Raw genomic sequence first — 16,069 nt, forward strand, 5'->3', positions numbered from 1 at the left:
GCGGAAATGGGCTATGGTAAAAAAATGTGGAATAAAATTTCAATGTAAAAAGTGCGCGGAAATGTGCCATAAAAGTGTGTGGAATTGAGCTATGATTCTCCAAACTTGAGCGGAAATGGGCATCCTCGAAGATCGGGACGAAATATTCTACAGGGCCGGTAGGCCCTTGTAGATAATCAAAACGCGTCTTGGATTTAACCAAGACCTACAAAGTATCGATAAGAACAAGGTTAATCACTTGACTGAATGCGCAGATATTGAAACTTTTTTTTTAATTAAAACATACATGCTTAAGAAAGTATGTTCCATCACCCTATTCCATTGAATAAACTTACTTTACTGGTAGTAAATTTTTTCCCTCTCAATAATTTGAAAAATTTACTTATCTCGGGTTTTCGAGCACAATTCCATTCCCCGAAAACATTTTATAACTACATTTATTATCACTTTTAAGAGAGTACGTGTATGACATTGTGTCGTTAATAGGTTGCTAACATATCCCCGTTTATGCCCTGAACGCTCCATAGTGAAACCTTTTGTTAATTTTAGTGCAAATTTCAACAATGGCAGCACATTCAACATGGACGTTATGATTTTTACTCTTGGTTAAACTGACTTATGTTAATAGACCACTTCGACATGGGAAGACACGGGGGTAAAACTTTGCCTTCCATCTCGCTCGAGTGAGTCGAGTCGATGGAAAGATCATAAATAGAGCAGAGACGGCGAGGGGTCAAACCCCCCCCCCCCTCCCATATGTCCCGATACTAAGGATTGACATCTCTTTTTTACGTAAAAAGGGTCTATAGCAACGGTACGACAGACAATGTTCAAACGGTTCTGCCATGGCGTTTCTATGGTTCGCAAGCAGTAGGGGCGTGCATGATATTCGTAATTTTTTGATTTTCTTTGTTGTAATTGTTAACTTAAGCGTGGTCGTAGCCTGAAATTTATGACTTGGTTATTTTGAAAAATAGCCTGCGTTCACCAAGTCGCGTGATCTACGACGCTGTGGCTCGACTCTGCTACTTAGTCTGTATATCTTCAGGAACAAGGATAATGCATTAACGGTTTTTAAAGGAATATGGGATTTTTAAACTTGTCGCTGCGAATCTTCCTATAGTAAATGTTGTATTTCTAGTAGCCCCAGAGACTTCTGGTAGCACTCTTTATGCATTTGGTAGAACAGTTTTATAGAAATTGAAATGGTAGAAGATATTTATAAAATAAGATTTGTTCGAATATTTAAACTTCAATTTGGTCGAATTATTTCGTAGTTGTCCTATTTCAAGGCGAGGAATGCTCTCAAAAACAATTACTATTTGCTGACGAATACCTTAAAAAGTGATTCACACAGAATTCTCGAGCAGCTTAACGCGTAATTGAGTGGGCTATTGCCTTGGTGACGAGGCCAGCGAAAGACAAGGCATGAGAATGGCACAAGGCGTACTTCTATCAAGGGGGGTATACAACTATATATCCTCCTTGTTCGTATCGGGCGCAGCACAAGCTAAAGCAGACTACCCCCTAATCGTTTTGTCATTGTCAGGGTGGGAAATAAGGATTTTTTTTAAACTGGACATTGGGCCAGCGACCCCCCTGGCCTGGAATAAATAAACTGGTCCATGACCATTGACCAGGGCGCGTCGTCTGCTAAACTAAATTAGTGGATAATTAAAATATTTGAGATAATGTCTGGACTCTGGTTACCCTTGCATTTTCTTAGTGGTCCCGTGGACCACTGACCCCCCTCCGATTTAATTTTTAAACTGGTCCAGGCAATTTTTAAACTGGTCATTTGCCCTGTGCCACCGCCTTATTTCCCACGCTGGTCATTGTTACGTGTAGTTACTAGTTATAAGGTATTTTTCCACACGAAAACTCTTAAAAGTGATAATAAATGTAGTTATAAAATGTTTTCGGGGAATGGAATTGTGCTCGAAAACCCGAGATAAGTAAATTTTTCAAATTATTGAGAGGGAAAAAATTTACTACCAGTAAAGTAAGTTTATTCAATGGAATAGGGTGATGGAACATACTTTCTTAAGCATGTATGTTTTAATTAAAAAAAAAGTTTCAATATCTGCGCATTCAGTCAAGTGATTAACCTTGTTCTTATCGATACTTTGTAGGTCTTGGTTAAATCCAAGACGCGTTTTGATTAATATCTGTTACTTCGGTCTTAATTTTTATTAATTTTGCGTACATGCGGTGGTGATTAATTTATTTCAGTGCTCATTCCCGCTAGCTGCAGAAAAGGAAATAGTTTGTCATTCAATAGACTGAGAGTTATTAGCTAAGGGGACGTCACATCAATATTTTTAGTCTTAATTTAAGCTGATGAAATTCGTAGATATACGAGGGTGTGATGTCATGACAAAGATTTTAGTTCGACTATTTCTGATGAACCCAGACCAGAATATACCAGTTGCTTTCACGTTAATTTTGAACCCCATTTCCAATGTCATTGTGTCAACAAGATCTTATTCAGAACGGATATTTCTCTTAACCTTTACACGAGATTCAACATATAGATTACCATCTTTTGTGATTAACTTTAACCTAATTTAAGAAACTAAAATAGTAATTTTTTTTGTTAAAAGTGGCATTAAATAAGACAACTAGCAATAATTTGGCAATATTTCAGGGGAAAAGAAATACAATTTTGTAGTGTTTTGGAAAAGCTGGCAATATCATAATAATTATAATATAATATAAATATAACGCGTCTTAAAAAGATTTTCTCTTCCGTATAGTGTGGTAGTTTGGCATATTTTATTTTTCGCTCTGTCCTTAAGTACAATTTTAATTGGATTTAGCCATTGGGATAGATGATAAATGATTAGCCAGCGTACTACGGGAGTCTGGCAATGGAACTGTGCTTAGATTTATCATTGAATATAGGAAATAATAGGATCAACAAATTATTTAGTAGCATCGAGACTCGGCCGAGGAGCGTTAACGCTTCCTTCAGGAGCATCGTTTTGTTCCTTATTTAAATTTTTCCCACGTGTAGCAAGGGTTTTCCTTAATTCCGCCATGACATTCGTCACAGACTCGTAATCACCACGTTCAATTTCAGTTGAAATTTTAGTTAGCGCGTTAAGCAACGCTTTGATGTGATAAATATTATTCAGAATATTTCTAATTCCCGAATAGTGAGGAGCCAGTTCAGCGAAAGCACGCAAATAACTTTGGCACTCTTCGCTATCAGCGCAGTAAGCAGTGTGTCCTAGGAACGGAACTATTTTCACCATTACTTCGGCTCCATCTGGTGGTATAAACACGTTTGATTTTTTGCAAAATTCTTTTCTTAATTCGCAAAGGTCCAAATCAGACTCAAAAATTTTAGTCAAAGATTTTTCATTCGCATTGGCTACTGTGTTTACGAAAGCTAGTACTTTTGCAATGGCTCGAGTTCGAACATTACAAATATCACTGCATTCCCAATATACAGTTTTGTTTTGGGTTTCAATAAACCCACCTTCATTGATCACAAAATTTGCTTTTGGATTCTTCTCTTCAGTTTCAACAATGTTGAAAAGATTCGTAACATCTCCCGATTCATTAACTTGTAAAACTAGTTCAACATTACTAGTTGCGTTATTGTTTTTCATGTCAACGATATTTCCCATTTCGTCAACAAACAATTCTTTAGTCGAAGTGGTAACACGGTCTCTCAGAACTTTTCGTACACGACCATCAGAATCCAATTGAAAAATTTTGCCGTAATGTGACTCATCGTCATTTTTCAATATTTTACCATTATTTCCAATCGGATAATAGGTAGTTTCATGGAAATAGGCCTCTTTCATGCTACTGTGAAGCCTTTTACCACCCACAACTTCTGCCAAATTACCAGGATCAATGGACCCAATTTCTTTGATTTTCTGAACAAAATCCTTAAATTCACTAACTATCCTCGTTACTTGGGCGTGGTAAGCCGAATATAATTGCCTTTTGAAATGCAATATTCTACCAGCTAGCACTTGGCATTTTAGGTTGTGAGAGATAGACTTCGTGCGTTGTTTTTTAGTCTCACCGTTGAAAGACTCTGACGCCGCCAGTCTTTCAGTTAGACGTTTGACTAGAAACCTTTTATAGCTTTCAGCTATAATTTTTTTGTTTTTCGTTTTGAAAATTCCCGCATTGAGAAGCTTTTTCGCAAAACCAAACTTATCTTGTTTAGTGGGTTTCATATATTTTTTTTTATTTTTTGATTGGGAACCCACATTAGTAGTGCCACCACGTGGTTTAGTCCAATTTTTTTTTTTCGCAATACCAAGGCCAGATTTACGCGCAACTTGATTATTTGCGTATTTTCTCTGAAAGCACTCCTTCTTTTTCAAATAGTGCTTTTTAAGGCAAAGTTGCCTACTTTGCTTCTTTTGCAAAGCTTTACTCTCAGCTTGCAATTTTAAGTTAGCTTCTGTTCTAGATTTCCCCATTGCAAGGCGTTTTTTTTTCCGCTTAGCTTGTTCTCGAGTAACCATTTTAAATAGTCAAGAATGGCTGTCACAATAATGTATTTAATAATATATTGCAACGGGTTTTGCAAATATGTTTGTTACACCCAGCAGTTCACAAGGAACTTTTTAAGAACTCTTTGAATTGGCAAAGGTACACACAGAACCCTTTAAATTTGCAAAGGTACACAAAGAAACCCTTGAATTTGCAAAGGTACACAAAGAAACCCTTGAATTTGCAAAGGTACACAAAGAAACCCTTGAATTTGCAAAGGTACACAAAGAAACCCTTGAATTTGCAGAGGTACACAAAGAAACCCTTGAATTTGCAAAGGTACACAAAGAAACCCTTTAAATTTGCAAAGGTACACAAAGAAACCCTTGAATTTGCAAAGGTACACAAAGAAACCCTTGAATTTGCAAAGGTACACAAAGAAACCCTTGAATTTGCAAAGGTACACAAAGAAACCCTTGAATTTGCAAAGGTACACAAAGAAACCCTTGAATTTGCAAAGGTACACAAAGAACCCTTTGCAAAACACTCAGATTTCAATGATGTAGGTAATAATGAAATGTGAGTAATAAAAAATAGGCTTATCATAAACTTTAACAAAAGGAAAATTGGAAAGAAAAAAATAATTGAGCACAAACGATGTATGAAGTTGGTTTAAATAACCAACTTATTAACCCATAAAATACTTCTAAATATAATTTGAAGTAATAGATATAATTAAATACAGGTTTTTAATAGAGGAATACGAACCTTAAGCCTGGCTTCGGAAAGTTGCCGCCTAAAAGTGAACTTTGAAGAGGCAGAGTTCGTAAGGGTGTAGCCCACTCGATCACGCAAGTGCGTGCAACTTGCGTGATCGAGTGGGGCAGTGAGCTCAAAAATAGGATAATGTGCTCCCTGAGTGGGTTGTGGTAAGGGCGAAAAGCCGAAAAAAAGTGAACTTTAAAGAGGGGGAAGGTGCCCTATTAAAAATCAAAATTGCGGCTGTATGTAAGGAAGTTTTACTAGTTAAACCTTGGTTAAATCTATCACATAAGGGTAGTTTTTAGGTTTTAACGGGCAAAATTATAATTACATTTATATCATAGAATTGAACGTTGTTGAACAAACGATTATTCTCCTTTTGGAGTATATAGAGTTTGTAGAAAGTGGCAGAAAGAGATGTTAGTGGAAAGAGCCCAAGTCTTAAAGTATAAGTATGCAGTCATAAAAGGGAAGAAAACGGTTTAAAAATTAAAGCAATTTGCTTGAAAACAATGACATGAGGTGAGATGTTTGTTTGAATATTTTTGGAAATTTCAAAACATGCTCCTGCAAATCTGTGTTTTATGTCAGGATTGGTTATAAACCCAGATTTCCCATTCATGGGAGCTTCACCTGATAACAAAATTTCTTGCGAATGCTGCGGTCTTGGATTATTAGAAATCAAATGCCCTTATTCAGTAAGAGAAATAAAAATAGACGAGTATGCAACTACGAAATCTTCATGCTTGGAATATTGTTAACAAACGAAGAAGTATAAACTGTCCTCTAGTTACGCTTACTATTATCAAGTACAAACCCAAATGATGATCCGTGATAGAAGTTATTGTGATTTTTGTCATTTGGACACTGAATGAAGTCAAAATTGAAAGAATTTTACCTGACTGAACTTTGGGAAGAAATAATTCAAAAATGTATAAAAAATTTTTACAAGTGCATATTATTAGAATTGGTTTGTAAGCATTTTAGAAGAAATGTTCTCTATAATGGCATTAGAGAAATTCCAGTGAACTCTCTAGCCGCAATTGTAAAAATCTGGTCAATAAAAAGTATTGTTATTGCGGTAAAGGGGAAGAGGGGAGAATGATAGCTTGTGATAATGAGAACTGTGATAGAAATAGTTTCATAATAACTTTCATTACATATCTTTAAAAATTACAAAGGCCCCAAGTACAAAATATTTTCTAAAAACCAACCCAAAAACCGAGGTAGAGGTAGACCAGGAAAGAAAAAGTGATAAAACTTAATTTGTGATAATTTTTATTCCTTCCACCTTAATTGTGCAATAAAAAATTTAAAATTTGCAAAAATATACTATGAACATCTTAAATCTAATCAAATGGTACTACAGAATTGATGGAAGGCAAGTATAATAAACGGTCCTCGTTTCATTTGATTGTATTTTTTGAAGTCTTCATAAAAATTTATATTTTCTATGGTTAGATCAGTTTGAATTTCGGCAGTTTTGTATGTATTATTGCTTGTCTGACTCGATGCCTCCACCATTTTAACATTAGCTTGAACAGATGCATTTAAAAAAAGTGGTACGCATTGACAAGCAACTTCAGCTCTTCCAGAATCTTCAATTCTGTCTTCAAGAATGCTTATTTCCATAATCACAGAATCATCTAGACTGTCTACCGTTAACACAGAATCATCTTGACTATCTTCCGTTAACACAGAAACGAAGAGATCATTTCCCAATGATGACATTGAGATCGCATTTTCACTTTTTGATTCCAATTCTCTCTTCTTCTCAGAACGCTCTAAATACCGATTATGTAAATCTAGTCTAGATTTTGGAGATCTTAAGCTTTGCACACTTCTATATCCCAGGAAAAGTGATGGAACCCAATCAGGGTGCGTCTCATCTTCCAAATTTGATGGTTTTCCTAAATTAAAATACATTGCATTAATGAAAAAATTTTAAAACTTGTACCATTTCTTTAATTTTAGTATTTCTTACCTGAAATAAAATGACGACTACATATTCTATGCCATTTCTGTATTAGATCAAAAGTTGAAAATTTTTTTTCAAGATGAAGGGCGTTAACCCAAGCCTGCCTTCTTTTACGCGAAAGTTCTTCAATATAAGGCCCATATTTCTTATTTACACAAGGAAAACAGTAAAACGAAATCCCCTTATCTTTTTCCGTGCGACTTTTACACTTAAAAACTGAACAATAAACCATTTTTAACTAAAATATTAATTAAAATTGCTAAGCCTGTGCCACTCTATGAGGATTTTAAAGGAAAACTCATTTGTCGTCTGCTACGTCAGACTCACTCAGAATCTGGCAGCCCGAAACCGAAAATAAGCACAGGACAGTGGACATTGTCTAATAAAATTTTAAAATGTCCCATAACTTTTTTTTAAACTATGGACAGTTTGACCAATGAGTATCCCGAAATTTTGATATCTTGACTATGGAGAAGCGACAATATTTTGGCACGCACACTCCAGTTACAATGTCCTATAAATTTTCGAGTCAAATAGGGGGTCACTGGACACACGTCCTATAAGAAATATTTCTTATTTCCAACCCTGATTGCAAACCAGCAAAAACAATTTTGATTGGTCGGTTACGAAAGTTCTAAAGACCACCACTAACCTAGCTAGCGTTGAAGACGAATTATTGGGGGCAGCACTGTAGAGCGTCTTTTTTCAAAAAAATTAATAATCATAACTGTCAAAAAATATAAATTTAATAAAGCAAAACTTTTTAAAATGTATTAAACCAAAAATATTTAAAAATGTAATAAAACAAAAAATATTTAAAATGTAACAAAATAAACATTAATAAAACTTGTTAAAAGTGTTTGAGATAAATTATAAATCTGGGGTCCATTAGTTAACAAAATAAGGTGTGCTGTCATTACTTTCCTTGGAAAATCACTGTTAACGACAGTGCTTTTTCTTATGTTTAATAGTTTGCAAGATAAACAAAGATGTTACGTTGGCGAGAAATATGTGGATATCTTCTGTAGAAAGCGTGGTTTTTCATAAAGCCTTACCTAATTTAAGATTTTAATCATTTGGGTAGAATTATTAGTTCAAAATATTCCTAAAGCCAATTACAGTCAAAGCTTCCTGACATTTAAAATGTAGTTTGGTCTAAAAGCTATAAGGAGCTAACAACTGGCTAGGGGGAACAGATAGTCTGACGTCACACAGCCCCTCTCTGGTTGGAATTTTTGCGAGTAGAATACTGTTTCCAACCGTTAGGGGGGATGAAACTCCAGTAAGAGATAGAAGGGTGTGACGTTTCAGGGTCAGAACTGTTAGCTCCCTATTGTCTCCGTCATGAGTTCCCATATCAGAAGGGGAAAAGAAGTATTATATTCTTCCCCATAATATTTATCAAATTATTATTAATTTATTAATTTCTTTATCAACTTGCGTTAATCATTTCCTTCCTAACATAACTAATTAAAAGATTATTAATTTCTTTATCAACTTGCGTAAATCATTTCCTTCCTAACATAACTAATTAAAAGATTATTAATTTCTTTATCAACTTGCGTTAATCATTTCCTTCCTAACATAACTAATTAAAAGATTATTAATTTCTTTATCAACTTGCGTTAATCATTTCCTTCCTAACATAACTAATTAAAAGATTATTAATTTCTTTATCAACTTGCGTTAATCATTTCCTTCCTAACATAACTAATTAAAAGATTATTAATTTCTTTATCAACTTGTGTAAATCATTTCCTTCCTAACATAACTAATTAAAAGATTATTAATTTCTTTATCAACTTGCGTTAATCATTTCCTTCCTAACATAACTAATTAAAAGATTATTAATTTCTTTATCAACTTGCGTTAATCATTTCCTTCCTAACATAACTAATTAAAAGATTATTAATTTCTTTATCAACTTGCGTTAATCATTTCCTTCCTAACATAACTAATTAAAAGATTATTAATTTCTTTATCAACTTGTGTAAATCATTTCCTTCCTAACATAACTAATTAAAAGATTATTAATTTCTTTATCAACTTGCGTTAATCATTTCCTTCCTAACATAACTAATTAAAAGATTATTAATTTCTTTATCAACTTGCGTTAATCATTTCCTTCCTAACATAACTAATTAAAAGATTATTAATTTCTTTATCAACTTGCGTAAATCATTTCCTTCCTAACATAACTAATTAAAAGATTATTAATTTCTTTATCAACTTGCGTTAATCATTTCCTTCCTAACATAACTAATTAAAAGATTATTAATTTCTTTATCAACTTGCGTAAATCATTTCCTTCCTAACATAACTAATTAAAAGATTATTAATTTCTTTATCAACTTGCGTTAATCATTTCCTTCCTAACATAACTAATTAAAAGATTATTAATTTCTTTATCAACTTGCGTTAATCATTTCCTTCCTAACATAACTAATTAAAAGATTATTAATTTCTTTATCAACTTGTGTAAATCATTTCCTTCCTAACATAACTAATTAAAAGATTATTAATTTCTTTATCAACTTGCGTTTATCATTTCCTTCCTAACATAATTAATCAAAAGATTATTAATTTCTTTATCAACTTGCGTAAATCATTTCCTTCCTAACATAATTAATCAAAAGATTATTAATTTCTTTATCAACTTGCGTAAATCATTTCCTTTCTAACATAATTAATCAAAAGATTATTAATTTCTTTATCAACTTGCGTTAATCATTTCCATCTATTATTATTATTATTAGTTCCAAACCATTGTTTGTTGGATGGCTCACTAATAGTGGTTTTGTTCGAAACTGAGCTTCATTCATGAAATATTACATATAACCACAATTAATATAACTTGTTAAAAGTGTGTTTGAGTTAAATTATAAATATGTAAACTATTAATTAAGAAAATAAGGTTTGCTGTCAATACTTTCCAGAAAATCACCGTTAATGGCAATAGTATTTATTGTATTTAATAGTTTACAAGGTAAACAAACGTGTTACGTTGGTGAGGAATATGTGTATAAATCTTCTGTAGTGAGCGTTGTTTTTCATAAAGCATTACCAAATGAAACATTTTAATCATTTAGGTAGAATACAAGGTTTTAATTAATACAATGGAACCCTGATTTGAGTAAATAAATAACGGCATTTTTAACTATCACTACTGTTACCTATGCTTACGAAATAAATAAAGCATAAATTCATAGCATAATACAAAGCAGACTTCGAAGACAGAGCATATATGAGGAAACCAGGATGGGAAATAAGATTGACGGGCCTGGTGCACTATGGATATTGTTTTGACCAAGGCTTAGAGAAATTAATTCACCATGGCTGCGCACCACGATTAGAAGCATTAAAGGGGCTGAAGCGACCAAGGCTTAGCGCAATTTCACGGGTTTCACCGCCTTAAAAAAAGTGGCAAGTTTAGAAACAGATTGTGGGACAATAGAAAGGTGGAAAATTATGAAATTAGGCTTATATTAAAACTTGAAACCTACTTTATATTATATTTAAAATCTATCCATCAGCAAATCCTCAAAAAATATGAAAATGACAACGATAAAGGACCCACTCTCAAATTTTTTCCCCTTAAAAAAATGGCGACCACAAACGGGGTATTTGTCACGGCGGCAATATTAAAGCAGTCTTATCTCACTACCGATAGGGCATTTCAACCAAAAGGCATTAAGAAAAAACAATCGGATTAATATGACGCAACTAAACGCAAAAAAAGGCCAATTTTGGTCGCGCTGCAATTTTCTAGTAAATCAGTCTATCCATGCTTAAATAACGCAGATTGGGGTAATTTTGAAAATTTAAAATTAAACATACTTAAACTTAAAATTAATCAATGAAAGCTGGAAAGCACAAATACTAAATATGAGGCTTTCATTTGAAACCGTTTTCAAATCAAACAAACGTATAGTTATTTCATGACGGCTTCCACAAAAAGGCTATCTGTTAAATTTTTCCCATGTTATTTCTATGGAAAATTTCATGATTTTCATCAAAATATCGTAAAATTTTTATGGAAATGAAAACCACCCTTAGCAACTTTATTTTTTATAAGAAAAACTAATGGATGGATCTTTTTGAAATTTTAACCACATATTTAGGTCCCGAATTGTAGTTCTGTGGAATTTTTTCAAAGCAGTTAATACGATACAAAAAAAGTTATAACCAATCAAAAAACCATCCTTATACATTAAAGTCGGTATGAGGTCTTATCTAAGAGAGCTATCGCTCTCCTAGAATATGACTTGATACTCTTTTGTAACGTTAAAGCAAAATTCACATGCTTTTGCCAATTTTCCTATGGAGATTAACATGGGGTTTTTTGTGATATTTAGCCACCTCTAACCGAAAAACTAGAGCGAAGTTACTTTTCGGAATACTCTTAATTTAACAATTAAGTATTCAGGGTGTGCGATCCGCTAGTCTTATCAGAAACAATTAAGTCTAAGTATGTTAATTTTAGTTAATTACGGAAGTACAGCTCTTGAGTTAAACGTCAGGTTAACCTGTTAGCGCGCTGATACCCATTTCTTCAATTATCAAGCATATTGAGAACAAGGGAGGGCCTAGCTTTGTGCCTAATAACAAGTTAAGTTGACATTTTAAGTTTGGTTCATTCTGTGGAAGTTGAACCATGGAGCCTGAATCTTAAAAAGATACAGGCTCCATGGTTGAACTTGTTTTTGAGCCGTCGACGCTTGTTTAGTATTTTACCGGCTTAAAATATTTATTTCATTTTATAAATTTTCTGTAACACTCTTGCTAAGAAACACTTTGCTATCAGGTCGAAATTTTGTTTAATAAAGCAATCCAGGTATAAAACTAAAGGTAATTGATTTCATTATATTATAAGATATTGGTTTTTGGATGTTCTTTAAGACCAAGGCTTAGGTTTCTAATGTATTGTATTTGTATATATTCTTGATTCTCGGAATCGGGACTCGGGAGTCGGGAGAACCCAGTTACACTTACCCAGCTTCCGAGCCTCCAGTGTCGTCTAGTTTGGCTTACGCTCTTGTCACGTTTTTAAGCTGAAGGTTATGTTGCAACGTTTTTGGTTTACAGACTTGGATAATTTTAATAATAGTGATGCTTCTTGATCTTTACTCTTTAGGATAGAAACAGTATGTTGTAGAAAAAGAGCTGCTACTTGAAGGACTTATCTTTATTTTATTTTAGAAGTATTATTAAAATTTCAGAAGCTCCGCAACCGTTACAATAACTGTTTCTATAGCAGTTAATTCAACATTCCTTTGAGGTATACAGGGTTTTAGTATTTGTTAATCTCAGAAAAATGCTACTAATTCAGAAGGTGTGTGGTATAATTCCTGAAACTCAACCAATGTAGAGGACGACATGATTCGTTAAAACAATTTTTTCCTGTTGCAACAGTCCGTATATGATATTTCGTTTTATAAATTATTTGTTACCAAGAGTGGATTGTTTAATTCAGAAATATAAGTAACAGTGGTGCTGGTTAATCCAGGAGAACATTGTCTTTACGTAATTTAATTAGTCAAATAAATTACGTGTGGAGATCTTTTCAACGTAAACAGAGGGTTACGTTCGCTATTTCCACAGTCCTCATTGCCGTTTGTTTATATGTCAGAATTGCTATGAATTGTTTAGGTATTTGATTTAATTACTGGTATTTAAGCGAAACTCTGGAATCACAGCATTCATTAACATTGTAACCTTTGTAGTGATCCGTTGTAACGGGCTCCCCGGTACAACATATTTTATTGTTAATCTTCACGTTACCGCAAATTTATCACGGGGCTGTGTTGGAACTAATTAAAAACTCATCTAAACAAGCTCAATTTATAAGCTAAATCAATATTGCCAAACCATAATCCATCATTAATTTCAACTCAATTAAGCCTAAAACCTTTAAATTAAACTTAATCAAGATTAAACCTTTAAATTAAACTTAATCGAGATATACCTTCAAATTAAACTTAATCGAGATATACCTTCAAATTAAACTTAATCGAGAAATACCTTTAAATTAAACTTAATCGAGATATACCTTTAAATTAAACTTAATCGAGATATACCTTTAAATTAAATTAAACTTAATCGAGATATACCTTTAAATTAAATTAAACTTAATCGAGATATACCTTTAAATTAAATTAAAGTTAATCGAGATATACCTTTAAATTAAATTAAAGTTAATCGAGATATACCTTTAAATTAAATTAGAGTTAATCGAGATATACCTTTAAATTAAATTAAACTTAATCGAGATATACCTTTAAATTAAATTAAACTTAATCGAGATATACCTTTAAATTAAATTAAACTTAATCGAGATATACCTTTAAATTAAATTAAACTTAATCGAGATATACCTTTAAATTAAATTAAACTTAATCGAGATAAACCTTTAAACTTAAATAAAATTAAGGTGAAATTAACCCAAAACACGATTTTTTTTGGTTCAATTCATGGATACCTTATTTAATTAAAATTAAAACTAAATTTATCTTTCACCCAGTCTCAATTTTCCATTTTAATCTTTACAATTAAATGAGGATTCAAGTTGATATTTACACCCATTTCAAATCCATATTTACCCCCATTTCAAGTCGATATTTACACCCATTTCAAGTCGATATTTACACCCATTTCAAGTCGATATTTACACCCATTTCAAGTCGATATTTACACCCATTTCAAGTCGATATTTACACCCATTTCAAGTCGATATTTACACCCATTTCAAGTCCATATTTACACCCATTTCAAGTCCATATTTACACCCATTTCAAGTCGATATTGACACCCATTTCAAGTCGATATTGACACCCATTTCAAGTCGATATTGACACCCATTTCAAGTCCATATTTACCCCCATTTCAAGTCCATATTTACCCCCATTTCAAGTCCATATTTACCCCCATTTCAAGTCCATATTTACCCCCATTTCAAGTCCATATTTACCCCCATTTCAAGTCCATATTTACCCCCATTTCAAGTCCATATTTACCCCCATTTCAAGTCCATATTTACCCCCATTTCAAGTCCATATTGACACCCATTTCAAGTACATATTGACACCCATTTCAAGTCCATATTGACACCCATTTCAAGTCCATATTGACACCCATTTCAAGTCCATATTGACACCCATTTCAAGTCCATATTGACAACAAATTTCAAGTCCATATTGACACCCATTTCAAGTCCATATTGACACCCATTTCAAGTCCATATTGACACCCATTTCAAGTTGGGGGCCGGGTGTATCTGGGATTTGATACCTGCCGTTGGGGGTAGGGATGCACCGATATGGGTACAGCCGATATATCGGCCAATAAAAAAATAATATTTCTCCATGAACATCGTTTTCAAGAGTAGAATCAGCATTATTTTGGACCATTTACGTTTTTACTTTGTTTTATTAGAGACATGTGTCACATCGTTTTCGTTTAATGTGGTATCGATACATATTTTAGCCTTTCCTTGTTCAACATGAAGTAGCGTTTTAAGCTAACTTAGGGACCACAAGTGAAAAGTTCAAAGTGTACATTAGTGACACCAAACACATTAGAAAGCGTCAGTGTCGCTTGACTTCGATTGATTGCGGGAGGTATGGGAAACTAGGGAAATTACTTTGTCATGGTCGTAAACAGCGGCATATAACAGAGATTGTGGTAAACCTTGCATGTTTAAAGGGAAATGTTAAATTGTGGGAATAAATTTGTGTGATATGTTTCAATTAGTATTCATTGAGTACCTTGTTATTGTTATTGTTATTGTTATTGTTGAAGGGGGTGACGCGTCGCCGCGTCGAGCACCGATACCAAGGGTATATTGTGCGCCCCGAACTGGTTAGACTGCGAAGAGTCCTGTCGCCTCGATGAATCGGAGAATCCGATTGACCGAGACAGTAGAGAACTGGTGAGGTTCCATAGTATGCATATCGAAATGCTCAAACCTCATGGCCGCGAGATAGTCGCAGCAGCATAGGATATGGGAGGAGGTTTCCTCTTCCTCCCGGCAGAACCTACAGAGTGGGTCATCAACGATGCCCAGTAGGTGCAGGTGTCTATTCAGCCGGCAGTGTCCAGTGAGGAGACTGGTGACCAGCCTAATTTTGCTTTTGGTAAGGGCAAGCAGTTCCTTTGCCCTAGTAATAGAAGGACCCGGGACAAACTCCTTGGCTTGTCTCTGCCCATCCATGTCTAGCCAGAGTTGCAGTTGAAGTGCAGACATCCGGCAGTGAATCCTATGGCGAATGATGCCATGGGGGATGGGAACCGCAGGCTCAGGTCCGAAGAACTTCGCCTCAGCCCCCCTTTTGGCATACATATCAGCCCTCTCATTGCCCAGGTATCCGCAGTGCCCTGGCACCCACAGCAATTGAACCTTGTTGCGGGCAGCCAAAGAACTCAGCAGATCCAGGCAGCTGAGCACCAGTCTAGAATCGACAAGGCACTGATTTAGCGCCTTGAGAGCGGCCTGACTATCCGAATAAATCTGAATCGTCCGTCCGCGGTAGTTTTTCTTGTTGCAGAAATCCACACATAAACAAATGGCCATGATTTCCGCCTGAAAAACGCTGGCAAAGTTGCCAAGGCTCTCGTAAAAACCAAACTTCTTGGTCAAGCAGTAGACCCCGGCACCAACTCCAGAGTCCGTTTTAGAGCCGTCCGTGAACCAGACGGACTCCCCCCCAGTTCCAAGGACTGGGGTGGTCTCCCAAACAGCGCGACTGGGAAAGTGCACGCTGAAGGGCTTGTCGAAGTGGTGTGATATAACAGACTTATCTGAGACCATCACAAGTGATGGCTCAGTACTGCTGTACTCACTGAAAAGCTTGGTGTGACTGAAGTCCCAGT

General features: G+C 34.6%; 1 protein-coding gene and 3 long non-coding RNA genes across 4 annotated transcripts; 2 read left to right on the forward strand and 2 right to left on the reverse strand.

The window, feature by feature from the left end:
- Positions 1 to 4,855: 4,855 nt before the first annotated feature.
- On the forward strand, positions 4,856 to 7,338 carry LOC149663413 (uncharacterized). Its single transcript, XR_016368508.1, has 3 exons — positions 4,856 to 5,745; positions 5,815 to 7,101; positions 7,198 to 7,338. It is a non-coding gene; the product is annotated as an uncharacterized LOC149663413 (long non-coding RNA).
- Positions 6,485 to 7,433, reverse strand: LOC149663414 (uncharacterized). The gene is made up of 2 exons (XM_089842158.1): positions 7,208 to 7,433; positions 6,485 to 7,133 (listed from the first exon to the last, which is right to left on the reverse strand). Exons 1-2 carry the CDS (start codon positions 7,431 to 7,433, stop codon positions 6,577 to 6,579), a joined length of 783 nt encoding a protein of 260 aa, XP_089698284.1. The 3' UTR covers positions 6,485 to 6,576.
- Positions 7,434 to 10,127: 2,694 nt separating this feature from the next.
- Positions 10,128 to 11,458, reverse strand: LOC149663415 (uncharacterized). Its single transcript, XR_016368509.1, has 2 exons — positions 10,705 to 11,458; positions 10,128 to 10,611 (listed from the first exon to the last, which is right to left on the reverse strand). It is a non-coding gene; the product is annotated as an uncharacterized LOC149663415 (long non-coding RNA).
- A 743-nt stretch (positions 11,459 to 12,201) lies between these two features.
- On the forward strand, positions 12,202 to 12,654 carry LOC149663416 (uncharacterized). Its single transcript, XR_016368547.1, has 2 exons — positions 12,202 to 12,479; positions 12,531 to 12,654. It is a non-coding gene; the product is annotated as an uncharacterized LOC149663416 (long non-coding RNA).
- The last annotated feature ends 3,415 nt before the right edge of the window (positions 12,655 to 16,069 follow it).

Source organism: Phalangium opilio, unplaced genomic scaffold (genome assembly GCF_054372755.1).
Source record: "Phalangium opilio isolate 3A_F unplaced genomic scaffold, DU_Popi_V2 ptg000062l_1, whole genome shotgun sequence".
In the NCBI taxonomy this organism is placed as follows: Eukaryota; Metazoa; Arthropoda; class Arachnida; order Opiliones; family Phalangiidae; genus Phalangium; species Phalangium opilio.